The 20,785-nt window shown below is 40.9% G+C and overlaps 1 protein-coding gene across 3 annotated transcripts in view; it reads left to right on the top strand.

Moving 5' to 3' along the window:
• Nucleotides 1-20,785, top strand: part of SV2C (synaptic vesicle glycoprotein 2C) — a 159,177-nt gene that overhangs the window by 111,314 nt on the left and 27,078 nt on the right. For all 3 annotated transcript variants that reach the window (XM_023750573.1, XM_006081311.3, XM_023750577.1), the window contains exons 5-12: nt 7,684-7,817; nt 8,292-8,381; nt 11,692-11,802; nt 12,256-12,344; nt 14,812-14,976; nt 17,928-18,061; nt 19,188-19,391; nt 19,864-20,023. In XM_023750573.1, coding sequence (XP_023606341.1) covers nt 7,684-7,817; nt 8,292-8,381; nt 11,692-11,802; nt 12,256-12,344; nt 14,812-14,976; nt 17,928-18,061; nt 19,188-19,391; nt 19,864-20,023 — 1,087 coding nt within the window. The remainder of the gene's footprint in view (nt 1-7,683; nt 7,818-8,291; nt 8,382-11,691; nt 11,803-12,255; nt 12,345-14,811; nt 14,977-17,927; nt 18,062-19,187; nt 19,392-19,863; nt 20,024-20,785) is intronic.

Here is a 20,785-nt window from a genome sequence, read left to right as displayed (position 1 = left end):
TGCAGACTGAGGGGTCCCGGGTTCGATTCCGGTTGGTGGCAGGTGCTCAGATTGTGGGCTCGATCCCCAGTGGGGAGCAGGCAGGAGGCAGCCAATCAATGATTCTCTCTCATCATTGATGTTTACATCTCTCTCTCCCTCTCCCTTCCTCTCTGAAATCAATAAAAATATATTTTAAAAAATGCAATCACTACTGTTATCCTGTTTTGAAAGGAGTTGTTTTCATTGAGTAATGTAACTTGGACAGTTTCTATATCAATTCAGAGATCTACCTCATTCTTTGCCAATAGTTACGTGGTATTCTGTTGCATGGCTGGACCATAGTGTGTTTAACTACAGTATTTCCCTCACACAAACTTTTTATTTTATTTTTTAAACAAATGAGAATGAGGCAAAAATCTCTGCTGATATCAGCTACAGGGACTTTCCAGCTGCATCTCGTTAAGACTTCTGGAGTCACAGACGATACTAGATGAATGACAACCTGAGTTTCCTGTCAAGGATTAATGTTTCATGCCGATTAGATAGTATTCATATTTTAAATCAGTGACATGTTAAGGGGATAAAATTTTATTTCTGTGAGAATACAGTCAGAAATTCATCTAATCATGGTTCCCTTCCTAAGCTTATTGAGAAAATGGATTTTGAGCCACTTTTCCAAAGAGAATTTTAATTAGCTTTGTGTCTTATGATAAAGACCACCAACAGCCCTAGCTGGTTTGGTTCAATGGATAGGACATTGACCTGTGGACTGAAGGGTCCTGGGTTTGATTCCAGGCCGCATGCCTGGGTTGTAGGCTTGATCCCTAGTAGGGGGTGTACAGGAGGCAGCTGATCGGTGATTCTCTCCTTCATTTATGTTTCTATCTCTCTCTCCCTCTCCCTTCCTCTCAGAAATCAATAATATATATATATATTTATTTAAAGACCACCAACAAATAAATAGGTTATTTACTTCTTAACTATTGAAAACTGATTTCACATTTAATATATATTTTTATTAATGTTAATTAATATTATATTCATGTTTTAGATCATTGGATCTGTGTCTTGCACCTAAAGTCTGTCTTCTTGCCAACGGTTGTCATGGATGATATCATGGAACTGGCAACCAAATATGTATAGATCAGTGAAGTGGGCGCTATTTCACCAGCTCATCAGGGACAGAACCGGGAGCCAGCGTTCTCCTGCGAGCATCACATACTCCTGCCTCTGCACCTCGTGAGAGTGCAGACAGTCAGGCAGCTGGGGAGGCAGCTGGTTTCTGCATTCAGAGCACATCAGCCTGAGGTTGTGAATGGCCTGGATCATTATGCAAGACTCACAGCGCTCTTATTAGCACCACACTGATTATCGCTGTGCAGTAACTGCTTTCCAGAACACCCTAATTGAGGTCCTTCCTTGCATGGAGTTGACATTATGTTTAGATAAACCCTCAGTATGACATTTTAATGGGTATTTGTAACAAAGTCCAAAGGACAATTAGAACCACCATCCATGCAAAAAACCTTTTTTTTTTTTCAAGACAAGGCACGGTGCTAACATATAAAAGGCTCATTTTACTAAATGCAGATGAGTGAACTAGAGCAACAACCTGCTTTCCCAGTTACAGGCGGCTTGCTTTTACACTCGGTTCTTCACTTCATGTTGACGTCTCCCCTCTTCCTGATGTTTGTGGTTGATGTTTTCTGTCACTCTTAAATTCAGATTTAAGCCGTCTTGCAATGGAGCTGGGGAGGGGTCCCAAGCAGTCACAGCTTCATAGCTACAGTGGTCAGTGTTTCATCCCTTCATTCTTTTATTCATTTTTAATTCAGATAAGGATATGCTTATTTACATATCCTTACATTACAAAGTATACATTACAAAGTATATGCTAGGCCATTTCTCAATACCCTCACTGTGTCCATCCTTCATTCAGTCCACAGGATATCATCCATCCGTCTCTGACACAAGCACACACTCCAGGGCACGTCCTAAAAGCAGAGCAGGGTTGGACTCCCTCTGACCACTCTAGGGCTCCCCCCCTCTCTCTCTGAATCACTGGGTTATAAAACAGGTGGAAAGAATTGGGGATCTGGCATGGCACAATTCATCCTGGCTGGTCTCATCTACTTCTTAAGTACTTACTTGAATTTTATCTCTAACTTAGATGTTAGATACGTAAAAGGGATTAAGCAAAAAAACAAACAAATGAACAAACAAAAAACTCATAGACACAGGCAACAGCATGGTGATTACCAGACGGGAAGATGGCTAGGAGGAGGTAGAAGAGGGTAGAGGGGGTATAAATGGTGATGGAAGGAGAAAGAAACTTAAGAATTTGCTCTTTTTGTTCATAAACTGAAATCAAAAAAGAAATTTGGCTGTGGTTCTTGAGAGAGATACTTCCACCTCTTCTGTATTGCCAGCACACTTTCTTCATGTTCTAGCATGAGTAATACCACTTATCATATCTATTAACAACTATGCCTCTTCCAAGGAGTCTAATCCTAGAGGGCAGGGGTCAGTCTTATTAGCCACCACGTTACAGCATTATGACTGACACATATAAACACTCAATAAAAGTCTGAATGAATGAACAAAAAGTACATCAAGATATCACTAGGCATTAGGGAAGTGCAAATTAAAACTGTGATGCAATGCCACTACACACCTATTAGGGTGGCCAAACTTTTTTTTTAAATAAAACTTACAAAAAGGTGGTGAGAAGAATATAAAGCAGCTAGACCTCTCATATACTACTGGTGGAAATGGAAAATAGTTTGGCAGTGTCTTAGAAAGTTAAACATATACTTATCATCTGACTCAAATGACCCACACCGAGGAATTAACCCAAGAGAATAGGAAAACTGTGGGGGACACAAACACCGGTCTGAAATGCTGATAACGGATTTATTTAGACTCACCTAAAACTGCAAACAACCCGAATGTCCTCCAGCTGCTGAGCAGGTAAGTAAACTGACACACCCACACAATGGAATACTGCTCATTCGTGTAAAGGAACACACTGTTGACACTTGCCACAATCTGCATGAATGCATTATGGGAATAATCCAGACTTTAAAACTGCAGACAGTATGATTCCATGTATATGACATTCTAGAAAAGGCAAAACTACAGGGACAGAGAACAGACCAGGGGGTGCCAGGGCTTAGCAATAGAGGACAGGTTAACTCCAAAAGGGTGGCAGGAAGGACTGTTTTGTGGTGATGGAACTGGTCTCTGTCCCAATTATGATGATGGTTAATGACTCTGCATTTATCAAACTCATAGAACTGTATAACAAAAAGTAATAAATAATGATTTTACTGCATATACGTTACTAATTTAATGTGAAAAAGTTAATCGAGGTTATTTTGCTGTTTAGCATGAATTCAGAAAGAAAATGAGTCAAAGGGATACTTGAGTACCTACTGTCTTAGTAGCCTGCAGTGATTTTGCAGATGTTCATGTACACACATGCTCAGTGTGAGCATATCTATTGAACAAACATTTGAAGAACATTTGCTGTGGACCAGGACTTCTGTAGGCACTGGGGATACATTGGTGAGTAACCAAAGCAGAGTAGCTGCTCTCATGGTGGGTAGAGGAACAGATAGCAAAGGTGTAACTAATTCAATGAATATGACAGCTTTAGGCAGGGTAACTGCTTGGAAGACAATAAAAGAGGCATTAGTGATAGAGAGTGGGATTGAGGGTTTGGGCCTCTCTCAGGAGATAACCTTACACTGAGACCTGGAAGGTATGAAAAAGGCATCCATGTGTGCAGACATCCAGGCTGGGAAAATATCAAAGGCAGAGACCCTGAGGGGACTACATCGAGGACAAGATGCACTGAAAAACCCTCCCACTTCAAATCTCAGAGAAAGACGGGGTAAAATACAACAAACAGCCTTTTAAATGCATGCTAGGCTTCCAGTGAGCTATGGCAAAGCCACTAGGATGGAATTAAGCTTTGTTATGTTCAAATAACTGACAGCGGGTCAATGGAACCGGCCCAGGCTGAGTGAGGGGACCAGTAGGAGATGAGCTCAGATGCATAGGTAAGAGTCAGCTTCTGTCAGCCATAGAGGCCACAGTAAGGCCGGTGGATTGATTCCAAACCTATTAGGAGCTGTTGGAGGCTTTCAAGCAGCAGAGTGAAGTGCTCTTGTTGACACTTTAAAAGGATGAGTCTGGCTGCTGTCAGGAGGGTGGGCTCTGGAAGACCAGGGAGGCAGGAAAAGGAGAGTTAGGCTCCTGCTGAAGGTCAGAGGCAGAGTGTTGCCAGCAGGAAGCTCTGCTGTGCCGTGGAAATTGGGAGACATGCTAACTTTGAGATATATCTTGGAACTGGAACTGGCTGAAAGATTGGACATTGAGGGTAGTGAGAGAGAGAAAAGAGGAATCAAGGATGAAGTCTTGGTTTGGGGCACGAATGTCTGGGTGTATCATTTGCTGAAATAGGGAAGATTAGGAGAGAAACAAGAATTTTGTTTGGTAGTGGAGTAAGAAATCCCAAGTTCCATTGTGGACACAGTAACCGAGATGCCCTTAGGCATCTTTGTGTAGATATAAATAGGATGCTGGAGCTCTGGGAAGAAATGGGTGGATGATACACCCTTTATACAGAGCGAAACCACCACATTACATATCTGTTAGCACACATACACATGCATACACACAGCCCCCAAGCAAGGGGCCAGGAGACAGACTTCACAGCTAAAGAAGTAGAGAGCGATCTGCACAGAGGCGGACAGGAGTCTCCACCTGAAGAAACTACATCCTAAACTGAGGAGAGTGGACTCCAGACCAGCTGGTCCTCTTCCAGACCAGCTGGTTCTCTTCTAGGTTTAGATCCTATTTGTGGTCCAGTTTTCTCTGTGGACTGAAAACTGTCTCTCCACCCACAGATGTGATGTTTGGGAGCAGGAAGAGTGAAGGGCAATATTTCTAAGACTATCAGGAAGGAGCCTGAAGTCCTTGGTGAGGCATCTGGAGAAGTCCGAGCAAAATCAAAGGGCCTGAGGTTTTATAGAGAATAAAATTTCAAGTAAACTTATATCAATCAGGTTAGTGATAGATCTATACCTAAAAGGGAGGTGTGTTGCATTCCTATTGCTGCTGTAACAAATCACCACAAATTGATTGGTTTTAAACAACACAATTTATTACCTTACCATTCTGGAGGTCAGAGGTTTAAATGGGTTGACAGGGCTTCTGGAGGCTTGAGGAGAGAATGTGTCCTTGCCTTTTCCAGCTTCTACAAGCCTCCTACATTCCTTGGCTTGTGGCCCCTTCCGCCAGCTTCAAAGCCAGTGCTGTAGCATCCTCAAATCTCACCCCTGTCTGACCTCAGCTTCCCTTATTACATCTCCTGCTCTCACTCTGACTATCCTGCCTCTCTCTTTCCCTCCTAAGGACCCTGGTACTTATGTTGGGCCTAGCCATATAATATGGGGTAATCACTTTATCTCAAGATTCTACACTTAATCAGGCCTGCAAAATCCATGTAAGGTTTAGAGCAGTGATGGCGAACCTTTTGAGCTCGGTGTGTCAGCATTTTGAAAAACCCTAACTTAACTCTGGTGCCGTGTCACATATAGAAATTTTTTGATATTTGCAACCCTAGTAAAACAAAGACTTATATTTTTGATATTTATTTTATATATTTAAATGCCATTTAACAAAGAAAAATCAACCAAAAAAATGAGTTCACATATCATAGGTTCGCCACCTCTGACACGCGTGTCATAGGTTCGCCATCACTGGTTTAGAGGATGAGGGTGAGGAATCTTTGCCAGAGAGGGAGCATTGTTCTGTCTACCACCAGGAGTTTTCTGCTATTTATTGGTGGGACTTTCTCCTTAGTTAAATAACTTCATTTAAAAAAAAACAAACCAAAACCCTCCCATTTTTGTTTATTAAACTGCATCTTCAGAGCTAATTTATGTTAGCAGAGGCACCAGAGACCTTTCCCTCTCTTGTCTTTGCTCTTTCTCCGTGTACTAGGCTGTAGCCTGAAATTAAAACCCTGCATTTTGCCTCAATCAGCCATCTAAGGCTTTTATTTTTCATCTAATGTGTAAAATAATAGCATTAGGAGCTTTTTACAAAGAAATTCTGTGAACCTCTCAGATCATATTTGAACAAGGTATCTTTTCTGTTTCATCATAGAATTTCTTCTGCCTTTTAGATATTGGAGACTTGAACTTCTGCATAAAACATTGAGAATAGATTTCCCTTCCTAAAGTTTATGATGTAGTTAATTTAGCAATTCACATCATTTTCATGTATTAAATTCCCAGAAAATGTTGATTAATCTAAGATTGATAGAGCAGGTTTACATCATTTGTCAGCAGATTCTGTGTTTAAGAGCAAGTGTGCACAGAAAGGAGGCCATGTGTGCTGTAAGATTCTGCCTCAGATCCTGGTGGGGAAGCTTCTGATATGTAACTTCAGCTTTGTGGCCTTGAGGAAGTTACATCGCCTCCAGAATCTCGCTGGCTCCTATGTAAACAGCGATTAATTATACTGCTTTGCTGGGGTGTGGTGTAGACTATGACTTTGTTCACACAAAAAGCCTTATAATACCAAGCATTGCCCAAAATTAAATTTTTGCCTCCCATAATTCATCTATGCCTCTATAGATTTCCTCTTTTTTCAATTGGATTTGATATGCCTCATTATTTCTCATTTAGAATCATGTTTGAATTTTGCTTTCAACCATTTTATATTCATTTAAATATAAGACTGTCTTTCTTTTAGTCCATGAAGAGATTTCTATTTGTATCCCATTAAGCTTGTTCCTATTATAATAAAAATACTGTTTGGGAATTTAAAATTCTCTTGATCTATTGGATGACATGTGCATGTGGAAAGAGATACTGCAACTGGCAAGTCTTAATAATTGCACTGGTCAGGGTGCTGGCAGGCAGTGATGATGCTCTCATAGGGGCCATTTGAAAAGAGTTCTGTGGGAACGGTAAAGAGAAACCAAGAAGGAGTAATAAACACCTGGGAGCTGGTAGCGGGAGGGCATCCTCTACCCACCTGTGTCTCACAGGGCAAGAGGAGGGAGGGGTTGCCAGAGCCTGACAAGAGGTGTGGCTATAGAAGGTTCCAGGGGATGTGCATACCCAGGGTCAAACCTCCACTCAGCCAGGGAGATGAGAGAAGGGAAGCAAGGGAAATAAATGTCCTGAGCCCCACTCCCACTCCCTGTTCTCCTTCCTCTATTCAAACCCAAATGGAAGAGGAGGGCATGGGAGCCAGTTGATGCAGTCCATAGACATCCATTTCCTGGCACACAGCTTAGTGGAAAGTGGAGAGTGATCTGCAGAAGCAAACAGAAGATACCCAGCAGAGTAGTCTATTGGGGAAAATATTATCCCAAGTTAATTTTTGTTGGCCTTCAAAATTTGGTTGTTCGTAAACATACTTAGGCCCTGACCCCTTTGGTTCCAAGCATCTTTCTCCTCAGCACTGCTATTGGCAGTTGTGTTGCCACGGGTGGTGCTGTTGGTGGTAATGAGGTTGGTGGTATTGAGCTGGTCAGCCCAGGTCAGCTCATTCTTCTGTGGGTCCAAAGGTCTGACTAATGAACTTGAGGTGTAGACTCCACAGTGACTGTGGAGTCCCCGCTTCCCAGCAGGCGGTCTGAGGGGCGCTCTCCCTCACCCTCCCCTCCTCCTTTTCCAGGATGGAGCTTCAGCATGGGGTCGGCCTACCAGTTTCACAGTTGGCGTGTGTTCGTGATTGTCTGCGCCCTCCCCTGTGTCTGCTCAGTGGTGGCCCTCACATTCATGCCTGAAAGCCCCCGCTTCTTGTTGGAGGTAACATTTGTTATAACTGATACTCAAGGAAGCCACATACATTGGAGACAGTAGCTTGTTAATTCTAGAACAGCATGTCTGCCTCTTTGGGAGGTATTTTTTCCTTCCTTATGTGGAGGGTTTGGTGTGATGGGGACATGCTTCCAACACCCAGCATGTGAACAAGCTGCCTCGTGACCATAAAGCACTCATGTTCCTCCTCAAGCAATTTACTCTTTGCTCAATGAAGAGAACATGGCTATTGTTCTATAAATGAAATTCTACCATCCAAAGGCGCTATTTCTAGTTATAGGAACATCCATTGAACTGCTAAGGTATTCAGGGATATCCAAGTAGTCAGTATGTTCCAATGGGACACACCTAAATGCATTTTCACAATGACACCAAATTTGATTTGGCAATTGAAGATGGTTATTGGAAAATCAGGGAGTGTGTTTCACCTCTAGCACTTCACTGTCTACTCACATTTGCTAGGTTGGAAAACATGATGAAGCTTGGATGATTCTGAAGTTAATTCATGACACAAACATGAGGGCACGGGGTCAGCCCGAGAAGGTCTTCACGGTGAGTGCTGCTCCTCAGAGAATCATCTATGCCAGGGTGGGAAACTGTTTCTGAAAAGGCCGGATTGTAAATCCCTCTCTCGCTGTACCTTCCCTTCCTCATACTTGCCCCTTTTACCTAAGCCTGCCACACTGCTGCTGTATGTGCTGCTCCCTCTGCATGAACGTTCTTTGATTCTCTTGTTACAAAGTTTATTCTCAATGGGGAAACCAGTCTAAATTAACTAAAATTGGGTGCACAGAATTCTTTAGAAGGAACATGGTTTTTAAATCTTTTTATATATGCAGCATATAGTTTGATGAAAAATGTTTTGTCTAAAATGGGTTTAATACATAAAGTAAGACAGAAGTGGGACAAAAGTAAGATCTTCAGTGTCATAAATGACATGAATTATAGTTCTTACAATGTGAAATGGTCCCTAATTAAACAGTCCCTCGTGTCTAACTTATTTTATTTTTATTTAGGAAATATATTTTCATAATGTAAAGATAGACTTCAGTATGTCATCTGTCCAAATTATCATAGATTCTTCATTAGCAAAATTTTTATGAGTGTAATGGAGAAAGTAAGGTCAGTAATGGAGGGCCTGGAAGCTTTGAGTAGGCCATTCTTTTGAGGAGACGCACAATAGAGGAAGGCTATTTTTAAATTAAAGGAACATGAAGCTGGAGGATTCTCAAGACATTAGCTAGACACTGGGTATCACTCAATCCTTTCAGCCAGATGAGGGTAAACCCTTTACCAAAGACTCCTGAGAAAGTGTCTTTGTAGGGACTCATTGTCCTGCTTACCTGCTTTTCTTCCAGTAGTTGGAGTTGCCAAGTCCAGCCATGACCATTCATGATAATATTATTATGTAAAATGGGAATAATGTGGAAATGATCCAAAAGAACGGATAATCTCAAAATCATTTATATGTGACTTTCAAAATCATGACATGATTCTACCATGACAAACCTGCCTTTGTCCTTGTTATACTTGTATCTACCATACAGTGACTATACATGGATTCCTTCCAGGTCTCCTGCTTAAGCTCTTTTTCCTATGCCCATACCTTAAATACTGTTTTACAGGGCTAATTTCAGCTAATTTTTCCTTTAAGTCTAGACACTCTCCTTAGCTGTTCTCATCTACTTCTGCATCTCTATTGCCTAATGGACAAATCTCCTGAGCTCCAGATATGCATGCTGAAGGGCTTTGTGGCCATGAGTCTACAAGCTATAGGCCCTTTAAGATCTGAATTTCTAAATCTTAACTTTCCACCTTAAGAGTCTCCAAGCCTCTTCCTTGTCCTAAATTCTATCAGCAAGTACCACCGGCACCACCCAAACGAGCCCTGAAAACTATTCTATTTCCTTCTTTCCTTTACCTTCATTATATTAAAAAAAAAAATCACTCTGTCCTATTACTCCCCATCCTAAATATCATTCATCATTATTCCTTCCTTTACACCCTCACTGCCAATGATTTGGTTCATCCCTCATTACTCACTGCCCTTTGTTCGGACTATTCTTCAGGACTGCCAAACTCTTTATAGTTGTCTAATACAGTATTTTTTAAAATATATACATTTTTTATTGATTTCAGAGAGGAAGGGAGAGGGAGAGATAGAAACATCAGTGCTGAGAGAGAATCATTGATTGGCTGCCTTCTGCATGCCTCCTACTGGGGATTGAGTCCGCAACCCAGACATGTGCCCTGACCAGGAATCAAACTGTGACTCCTGATTCATAGGTCGTGCTCAACCACTGACCCACACTGGCCAGGCTAATACAGTATTTTTTTTTTAATCACACCTCTTGATATTTGCAGATAGTATTCCTCCCACTTGGAATGGACTCCAAATAGTTTACACAAATTGCAAATGACAAATTTCTCCATAAACTCCAGCTCAAATTCTATAGTCCATGAAGCCTTCTCTCTTCTCTGTCACACTCCCAGGTGAACGTGGGTGTTCTCTACAATATTTCTCTCCCATCTGATATACACTTCCATCAGAGTACTTTTTATTTTGTATGGTAATTGCTTGATGTTTGCATCTCCAGGGTCCAGTGTCAGGCCTGGCACCCTATGGGTGCCAATGCATTAATGAATAAACAAACACTGATGAGTGGAGAAGAGGAAGCCTCCCAAAAGTAATATATTGAGTGATAAGAACACCCCTGTGATTTTTTTAAAAAAAATCTAGGTACAGTATCACAAAATAGTGTCTACATGGCATGTTTTGATCTGACTCTATTTGGAATCCCATATTTAACTCAGACATTATTTTTGTTACATATAGACATCTTTGTTTACATAGTCAGGAAAAGGCTACTGCCTATCTGGTATAATTTGAAAGATACAAGGGTCCCCAGAGCACCTCCATCAAAAGACAACCTCGGTACCTGGATTCTCACAATAGAAGTGCTGCTTTGGATATTGGCAGAATCTCCAGAAAAAAAAAATCTGTTCAAAATTTATCCCTGGCAGGGGTAACGTGTGTACATTTCTGTGCCTCTCGGATTTATCGAAAGCAAGTAAATAGTTATTCATAGGATAAGAAAGGACAGATCCATAAAGGATCCATTATTCCTCTTTTTCTCTCTCTCTCTCTTCAGGCTTCATTCTCGGTTTTGAAAGCATTACTTCTTTTGACTCTTGGTTCTTTTCCTTAGCAAAAAGAGGCTAACTTAAGTCATAGATACAGCTTTTCATGCCAAACCTCCATCATTCATTCCCCTTCAGTGTTGATGCTTGCCATCGAAGCTCATTCACTTGACCTTGCACTATGGTCACCTGTAGATATTTGCTGACCAGTCACTGTGAGCTAATTAGGCTGTGGGAGAAGGAAGAGAGGGCAATAATGATGCTCCAAGGATAAAAGTTTGATGGGAAAGCTTTCAGAACTATGGTTAGGGGCCAAATTCATCAAATAAGTAGGTTTCAAAGAAAAGTATGTACAATCACTTTAGTCCAAGCAAATAATTCTTAATCCAGAAGCTGACCTATCTGGATGTTTTATCTGCTTATGTGTGCCTTTGTAGTAATGATTCAGAGAAAGGATTTTAATTTCACACTATTCCATTACTGCCTGCCCTTCACCTACTTCCCTATGGTATTCCTTCCCATTCATTCTTTATTCAGTTCCTTTAGGTGCCATTTGGGTCTGTGCACTTGCATCATCAGTCTCAGATATGTATGACGTGAGTATCAAATGCCTGCTTTTTTGTTGGAGTCAGCTTTTGCTCCTTTAAAAACAGATGGTAGCCTTAACCGAGCAACATCAGAGAAGAGAACTCAACACTTTGCCCTCTGTTGCTCTTTATAGGTAAACAGAATCAAAACCCCAAAACAAATAGATGAGTTGATTGAAATCGAGAGTGACACAGGAACATGGTACAGGAGGTGTTTCGTTCGGATCCACACAGAACTGTATGGAGTAAGTAACAAGCCCGTCTGAATTGTTGGCCAATAGTCAATAGTCTATTGGTCAATTGTTGCATTTGAGGTTAGCCAGAAGCAGGGTTGACTGACCAGTTCCATGAATGGGTTTCTCCCCACTTCAGACACCTGACTTCTGGACTGGGACCAGGTAATAGGATCCCCTTGGGATCATCGGGGAAACTAAGATGCTTCATCTTTGGGAAGGGAAGGTGTTCGGTGGAGTATTCGTAGTGCTGGGTAGGCTTCAGTTACTTTGCCCATTGACCTCAGGAAGCTGGTAAATGAAATTTCCAGGATTTGGTTTTCTCTAGCCTCTAGCTTTTACATTTTAAGTTCAAATGAATCCAGTGCAAAGAAAACTCAACTTTTTAATAATTTGTTGGAGGGAGTGGGGAGTGGGGTTGACTAGATAACTGTATAAGTAAACTAACACTCTAATATTTTACAGATTTGGATGACTTTTATGAGATGTTTCCACTACCCAGTTAGGGAAAATACAATAAAGCTTACAATCGTTTGGTTCACCCTGTCCTTTGGGTAAGTGATATTTAAATTCTTGGTGAGTGAAATCTTTATATGTCCACACTGTAATTCCTAGTCATGCTGCTTTCTTTTCTTACGCTGTTTGATGCTGTTAACATTTAGGAAAGAATTTTATCCAGATTAGGTTTGCTAACAGTTACGATTTTATAGTCTAGTCATTTCACTTATCTTGTCATAAAGCTGTGCTGGCAAAACCAGTCGTATTTGGAAAGTCCAATAAAACCCTGGGTGATTTGTCCCCCATCACTTCTCCTCCCTCCTCTCCTCATGTGGTTGGCCCCAGCACAGCAGCCTCTTTGCTCTTCCTTGAACATGCAAGAAAAGTATACTACACTTTCAGGTCAATAGGATCTTCGTGTCTGGTGGAGCCCCACATTCCTGCTTTAAGTTCCATGTCTTAACATCCCTAAATAAAAACAGCAAGTGACCAGACATGACTGATCTCTCCCAGTGCTCTGAGTTGTAATAAAGGGACAAACAAGGAAAGTGATGGTTAGGACACCTAGCATCTTGTTCTGCATGTGACTTAGGGCATTCCTGAGTTTTTATTCCTCATTTCTAAGTTGAGAGGATTGATTTAGAATATATAAAGTAACCCCCACCCAAGTTCTAGGGTAACTATTAATCTATGAAGGATGAACATTAGAATGTATTCAGTGCTTGCTGTGTGTAAACACTAAGAGAGGTGTTAAGCAAGACAAAAGTTCTACTCTCAAGATGTGAAGAGTTATCTGATTTGTTTAACAATTTATTATTGACCACATCTTAAGCTTTATGATTTTCTTACTGATGTCCCCATAACCTCAAATAGTGAGTAGCATTTAGTGGATATTCAGTAAATGTTTGCCAAATAAATGAAAACTGAGCTAAAACTCCTCCATGTCATTGATTACAGACACCCCAGGGTAGCATGCTTCCTCGCAGTTGCTATTTTTAAAGTTTTTGTCCTATGTATATGACTAGAGAGCAGTGCTATAGATGGTGCATCTCTGAGTTATTTCTTATTCAGTGGCCACCACTCATACCCTCACAGTAATTTAATTCATGATTTATGAAGAGAAGGGGTTAGAATCTGGAATCCTGAGCCAGTGATGTTTCCAGATTCCTGAAGACAATGATGATAAAACTACACATACTGTCTTCCGAGCACTCCCTGTGTGCTGGGTACTTTGCATCCCATTTCATCTAAGCAACCACCCAGGAAGGTGGATGCTATCATCCATCTGACATTAGAGATGAGGTAACTGAGGCTTAGGGAACTGGCTGAAGATCACACAGCTGGTAAGTAGCAAGGCCAGGATTCGAACCTAGCATGTCTACCTGCAACAGGATAAACTAGAGCAATGATTCTCAAACTGTAGTGTGCATCAGAAAAATTACCTGGAGGACTCCATCCCCTGAGTTCCTGATTCAGCAGGACTGGACGGGGCCTGAGAGTTTGCATTTCTAACAAGTTCCCAGGTAACGCTGATGCTGCTGGCCCAGGACCCCACTTTGGGAACCACTGTTTCAGAGGATTGTTGTTCAATAGAAACATAATGTGAGCCACATGTGTCATTTTAAATTTTCTGGCAGCCACGCTATAAAAAAAGTAAAAGGAAACAGGTGAAATTAATTTTAATACTATATTTTATTTGACTCATTATGTCTAAAATGTTATCGGTTCAACATATAGTCAATATAACCATGATTAAAGACTTATTTTACATTCTTTTTTGTTAGTCGTTCAATGTGATATTTTATACATACAGCACATCTCAGTATGGGCTAGCCACATGTCAGCTGCTCAGTAGCCACATGTCAGCTGCTCGGTAGCCACACGTGGTGAGTGGCTGCTGTATTGAAGAACACGGTGGTTACCCGTTGGAATGACACATGTGAGGCCAACAGGCAGAAACTGGAAATAACCTGGATTTTCAGATAATCGCCTGCACGGTTTTTTTCCCAGCCTTGAACTGCTTTGAGAAATGGGGCTGTATCCTCAGGCCAGCAGTGGAAGAGGAGTGTGGGAACCAAAAAAAGATTCTGCACTCATAACAGAGGTCATTCTTTAAGGGCTCTCGTGGTTTTTGGATACCAGGCGTGTGGCAGACTAGGCGATGGGGCTCCTCAGTGCAGCCTGGGATGATGAGAAAACTTCAGGACCAGCATGCCACGTATGGGTACAGGGTGGGAATCTTATACAATGTCTCCTCCCAAAGCACCAGCTTCAGGAATTATGTACCTGGGGTTCCCCAGGGAACCCTAGGCCATATGTCTAGGTTGATTTTTGCAGACTTAATCGTGGTGGGGAGAGAGCAGCACAGATGACAGCGTGATGATTCATAATGTTTCAGGGAGCCGGTCATCATCAGAGCACCTCTCTGGGAACCGCTACCTCTCTGAGCATGTCAGGGAGGCAGGCGTGCATCGCCTCTCGTTGCTGGCACCTTTACAAACTCGCATTTCTTTGTCTTTGCAGGTACTATGGATTATCTGTTTGGTTCCCTGATGTCATTAAACATCTGCAATCGGATGAATATGCATTACGAACTAGAAATGTGCCGAGAGAGAAATATGCCAATTTCAGTATTAACTTTACAATGGAAAATCAGATTCATACCGGAATGGAATACTACAATGGCAGGTCCAGAAACTTTGAAATAACTTAGTATGCTATCTGTTCACAAAAACTTATTTCTTACTAGCCCTCACTGCACTGAAATATGTGTAGTATTTTAGTTTTGTTTTTTAATTTGTACATTTAGTCATTTCTGGCTGAATATGAATACTTCCAAATGGGCGTTACAGAAAAGGGATCTGTTACTTCACTTAAAACTACTTCTGAAACTGAGTTGCTTTGCATTTATTAAGTAGTGGGATTGACTGTTATGAAATGAAAATTTAGAGAGACCCTAGAGAAAAATGAAAATAAGTCACAGAAGAAAAGAATGAGGAGTATGATAAAATAAAATGGGTTATAAGGTTATTTAATTCAGAGAAGAAATCTGAAGTGTAATTTGTTGCCTGTCTTCAACTCCTGAAAAAGGGGACCGTTTTTCAGAATTTCTTCTTTCTCCATGATGCTGAATCAAAAATTGAGGTTACATTGAGAGTTTCAATTAGAGAACAGGAATGATTCTCCAAAGTTGGGGCTTTGGAAATAGAGAACGCGTTAGCAAAGGGTATTTTTGAGACTAGAACCTGGAATGCCTCTTGATGAGCACAGAGAACTGGCTCAGAAAGATTCTGGTTCATTCTTTCAGGAAAGCAAAGAACGGACAAGGTCCTCATTTACATCCATTATTTGTTGTCTGAGCAAATAATCGCTGCTGTGAGTTCCAATGGTTTACATCATTCTTAGGAAATTGTCCTAATTTCAAAAACGATAAAAGTAAAAAGCTAGAATAATCAAAGTTGCCCAGGGCAAAAAACCAATTTGGAAGATGAAAAAGAATTTGTGGGATGTTTATGGTTTGTAATGAAAAGGAGAATTGCCAGCAGGAGATAATTGTTTGAACTGACAATTCAAGGAGGGGCCTAAGCCTAATCCCAGCCACATAGAACCACCTGCACTCTCCCATACGACACCCCAACTCAGAGCTGCACTTGGTTCCCACAGAACCCGTAGAGTCAAGTGCTCTGTAATTCTAGATTGAAATGTACTTTGTTTATTTAAAAAAAATACTCTTACTTGCCCTAGCTGGGTTATTTAATTCAGAGAAGAAATCTTCTAGGTTCGATTCCAGTCAAGGGCACGCACCTTGGTTGCAGGCTTCTCCCCAGCCCAGGCCCTGGTCGGGGCTCGTGCAGGAGTCAGCCAATCAATGTGTTTCTCTCACATCACAATTTCTCTCTGTCTTTTCCTCTTTCTTCACTGAGGATAAAAAAAAAATTCTGTTACTCCATTAGAAATTTCTAGCATGTTTGTATTTCTGACAGTCATATTTTTAATAATATTTGTTAAAATTCTAAGATGGGTATTCAATCATGACTAAGAAATATTTTACATTAGCAATATAATGGTTAATAGTTTTAATAGTACTGAAATCCTTATAAAATATATATTTATTTTAGAAAGTGGTAGAATTTTTTTTCAAGGAAATTTGAAATACCACTAGCTAACTCATTTTTTAAAAAATAGCTTTCCTGTTCAGCATATAAATGGCACCTCTTTCTGCACTGATATGGAGTCCAAGGTAGACTACCAGGAGACAGAGCAAGTTGTAGAATAACGTGTCTCATTTGCTAGCACTTTTCATAAAGAATGCTCCTGGAGAGCACCCAAAAAACTAACACAAAAGAACGGGGTGGTCTGAGAAGAGGTCGGAAAAAACTTACTTTTTCCCTTCTAAATTTTTTATTTTGTATCAGGTGTACTCTGTGTATATACTACCCATTCAAAAAATTGTTTGCCCTTTCTAAATTCAGTTCCATTTCTGAAAAATTGATAATCTTAAAATGTCCCATTATTTACCATCCTTTAAGTGGGTAAATTTACCGTTTAGATGGTTTTTCTCTGGACCCCTAGAGCAGGGGATTGACATAAGATTATTTTTTAAGCCGGTTGTTCTGTTACACCACAATGCACAGTCAATCCTTAGAGTGAGAACAATTTTGAAAGTATTACCCAATAATTAGTGAATTGCTCTGGGATCAGTCCCTTTCTGACCCTAATAGGAGTGGCATTTGATATCAAAACTTCTTCCGTGGTTGAATAAGCATTTTCCTCCCGGTGACTGTATAAGTATATATTCATGCTCTCTTAATAAATTACTGAGACACTGTTGAACATTTATTCATGTCTCCTGAGATCCTTATCAACACAGACAGATCTGAGTCATAGATTCTTCTACAATGTTAGGATCATTATGACTGTTATCATTTTTACTAACTAGAGTTTCCCCCTTAGCACCAAAACTGTGTATGAGCAGGTTTCATCATTCTACACATTTCCAAAAATAAGCAGAGCTCGCATCATTCTATTTGGTTCAAGGAATAACTGTTGGCTCTGAGAAGAGAAATATTCTTGGAGTGAGTGTGGCTATGAGTTTCTTGACCCCTGAGTCAGTCATTCCTCGTGTCCTTTCTACAGGATAATCCCTACACTGGAATGAAGAAACCTTGGGTTTTGGGCTTGGGGAACAGACTCCCTTTAAAAGTGTGTATGGGAGCACGTCCTCCAGTTAGAGCCATGAACCCCAAATAGAGAATTTTCAAATAAAGGCATATGGGAAGGAACAAGAAGATAGGATTGAAAAATAAAGAATTAATAGTCACAAGTAATCTCCAATATTTCTACCTGCAACTGCCTACCCCACAAAAAATCTTTTACCAACATTGCAAAAGGCTAAGTGAAGTTATCTTGAATGCCACCTCTTCTTCGGATAGGAAATAATCTTGGCAAGCAATGGATAGCCAAAGAACAGGCTGGATGAGGCAAAGGGGGAAAAGCTAAGAGATTAGAAAACCCAGAAACCAATGTCCTTTGTAATTAAGAGTGTCCACAGAGGGGCAGCCCATCACTAAGCCTGTTTGACTTACCTTTAAACCCTGGTGGACAATCATTGATAGGAATTTTTTGTGTGTGTTGAGCAGATTCCTCGGGGTCAAGTTCAAATCTGTAACTTTCAAGGATTCGCTTTTTAAGGCCTGCACTTTTGAGGATGTGACTTCAGTCAACACCTACTTCAAGAACTGCACATTTATTGACACTGTTTTTGACCACACAGGTAGGTGTGCTACTTAGTCCTGCTGAGGCCTCTTCAGAGGGCCTGGCGCTGGGCAGAAATGGGATACGCATGTCACAGTGTGGGCAGAGACTTAAAGGGGAAATGGAGATTAAAGTATAAATGAACAGATTCCCTAAATCAGGTCAGATCAAAGTTACGTGTGTATTGTTTGTTTTTGTCAGATGTAATGCAAATGGGACTTGCAGAAGTTCAAAGTTAAAAAATAAATGGTTTGGTGCATAATTTTTAAAGCAAAGCATTAACCTGTAGTTTATTTGTTTTGATAATCTTGGCTTCTAAATCTGGTGTTTCTTTAAGTCAGCATGTCTGAACTACAGTCAGCAGAGATGGCAAACATATGGCTGATTCATACATATTTTGAAACAAATTGTTTTTGGTAATTGTTGTATGGAAACTATTAGCCCTATAATGATAGTCCTTCTATAACATGATAATTAGAACAAACTAACATCATAAAGGAGTAAACAAGTAACGAAATTAGCAATGGCTAATCAAAAGAAATCGGAGGGTAACTGGATTCTTTAACTTAGCTTATTCCTTTTTCAACACAGGTATTCCCTCATTCTGCAGTTGTGCCTCAGTACTAGGGGGATTGGTTCCAGGACCCCGGTGGATACCAATATCCATGAATGCTCAAGCCCCTGATATAAAATACTGTAGTATTTGCATAACCTCTGCACATCCTCTGTACACTTTAATCATCTCTAGATTACCGATAACATCTAATATAATATGAATACTATATAAATAGTTGTTATACTGTGTTATTAGGGAATGACAATAAGAAAAAATGTCTGTACATGTTCAGTACAGATGCATCCATCATGGGCCTTGCAATACAGTACACATCAGCAACAACATACTTTTTTTTCCAATCCACAGACGTGGAATCCGTGTACATGGAGGGCCAACCATGCTTTGTAATGTAAAGTCCTAGACCTTGCACTTTGTCAAGGCAAAGATACTAAAAGTCAAACCAGCCCCGGCCTTGAAGCTCTCAAGGAGAGTAGAGTATCATGATTCCTTTCCGTATTCTCCATAGGCTTTCTTATCCTGGTATATAACTATTAAGAGCTTGATGAATTATCTTTCCTTATGTCCACAGATTTCGAGGAGTACAAATTCATTGACAGTGAATTTCAAAACTGCTCCTTTTTTCACAATAAAACGGGATGCCAGATTACCTTTGATGATGACTACAGTGCCTACTGGATTTATTTTGTCAACTTCCTGGGAACATTGGCGGTGTTACCGGGGAACATCGTGTCTGCTCTCCTGATGGACAGAATCGGGCGCTTGACGATGCTGGGTAAGTGCTTCGTGTCCTGTAAAATAAAGGAGCTGCCCTGCCACCTAGAGGGAGCCCACTTCCCACGTGCCCTCTGCCCCCTTAGGGATCTGCATCCCACAGAGGTGAGAGAAATCCCTTCAGACCTTTCATTAAGACACCATCTTAGTGAAAATTATGTCTAATTACATTTCATTTGAGCAGCTTCCATGAGTTCACAGCCTAGAAAACTAATTATGTGTGACTAATGTATACTTTTCCACTTAAGTAGCTGAATAATTGATGATGTGCATTTCATGCTTGCTGTGTTCAGAAGGCAGTTAGAGGGGCAAACCTTTCATCCAGGTGAGCAAACCTGCACCTGAGCTTTGCCAAACCCAGTCTGCAGCTTCCCCGTGGGATCTGTGTTGCTGTGAGACCTTGAAGACTCAAGGGTCTTTGCTCTACCAAGATGAGGGGAAACATCCCAGCCTTCTGTCTGCTTCATTGACAGGTGGCTCTATGGTGCTTTCGGGGATTAGCTGTTTCTTTCTTTGGTTTGGCACCAGCGAATCCATGATGATAGGTATGCTGTGTCTGTACAACGGATTGACCATCTCGGCCTGGAACTCTCTGGATGTAGTCACTGTGGAAATGTACCCCACAGACCGGAGGTATGTTGAAATGGGTGTCTGGGAAGAGGTACTCTGAGCTCCACAGGACCACTGAAAGTCATAGAAAATAAACCAAATTGTCATGTTTCCAAGAAAGTAAAAATCCAAAAATACCTGGCATATGAAGTTGTGGGTTTCACTTGTATATATTAAAAGGAAAATGCTGGGGAATATAGCTGCTAGTAGGAGTTAATAGGACAGTTATTACTGGCAATTTGGCCTCTCGGTTCTTGACTTTGTGCAGGAAAAATTTCACAACACAAGTCCAGGCGATTTTGAAAGTACGTTTACTAAAGGTGGGGACAGTGAAACAAAGGAAGGGCTTAAAATAGAAGAGACAAGATCATAGCAACAGGAGTGAGCCTGGGCGGAGCTGCCTTGGCCCTTTGAAATGTGAGGAATAGTGGAACCTAAGTGTGGCCGCGTTGGCCCTTTAGAAAGAAAGTCACAGAAGGAAGAAGAGGTGAGCCTGCTGGGTTGTGTGGGCTCAGGAGGCAAATTACTGAGGCAAAAGATTGTAACTGCGTATTACCAAATATTTGTTTGTAATCCACCCTTTTGGTGGATGGAACAAAACCAAAAGACAGAGCCATCTTATATTTTGGCGGGAAATTCACCCGCACTCCAAGTGTTAAGCGTTTTTATCTGTTTTCTATATGCAGGAATTTTGGGGGAGGTCTCAGGGAAGGATCTCAATAGAATATTCATCAGCTTTCCAGGTGTGTCCTTTCAGGGTTGTGATTGGTCAGTGCTAATGCAGGG

This window comes from Myotis lucifugus, unplaced genomic scaffold (assembly GCF_000147115.1).
Source record: "Myotis lucifugus unplaced genomic scaffold, Myoluc2.0 scaffold_0, whole genome shotgun sequence".
In the NCBI taxonomy this organism is placed as follows: Eukaryota; Metazoa; Chordata; class Mammalia; order Chiroptera; family Vespertilionidae; genus Myotis; species Myotis lucifugus.
This window is presented reverse-complemented; position numbering and strand designations above follow the sequence as displayed.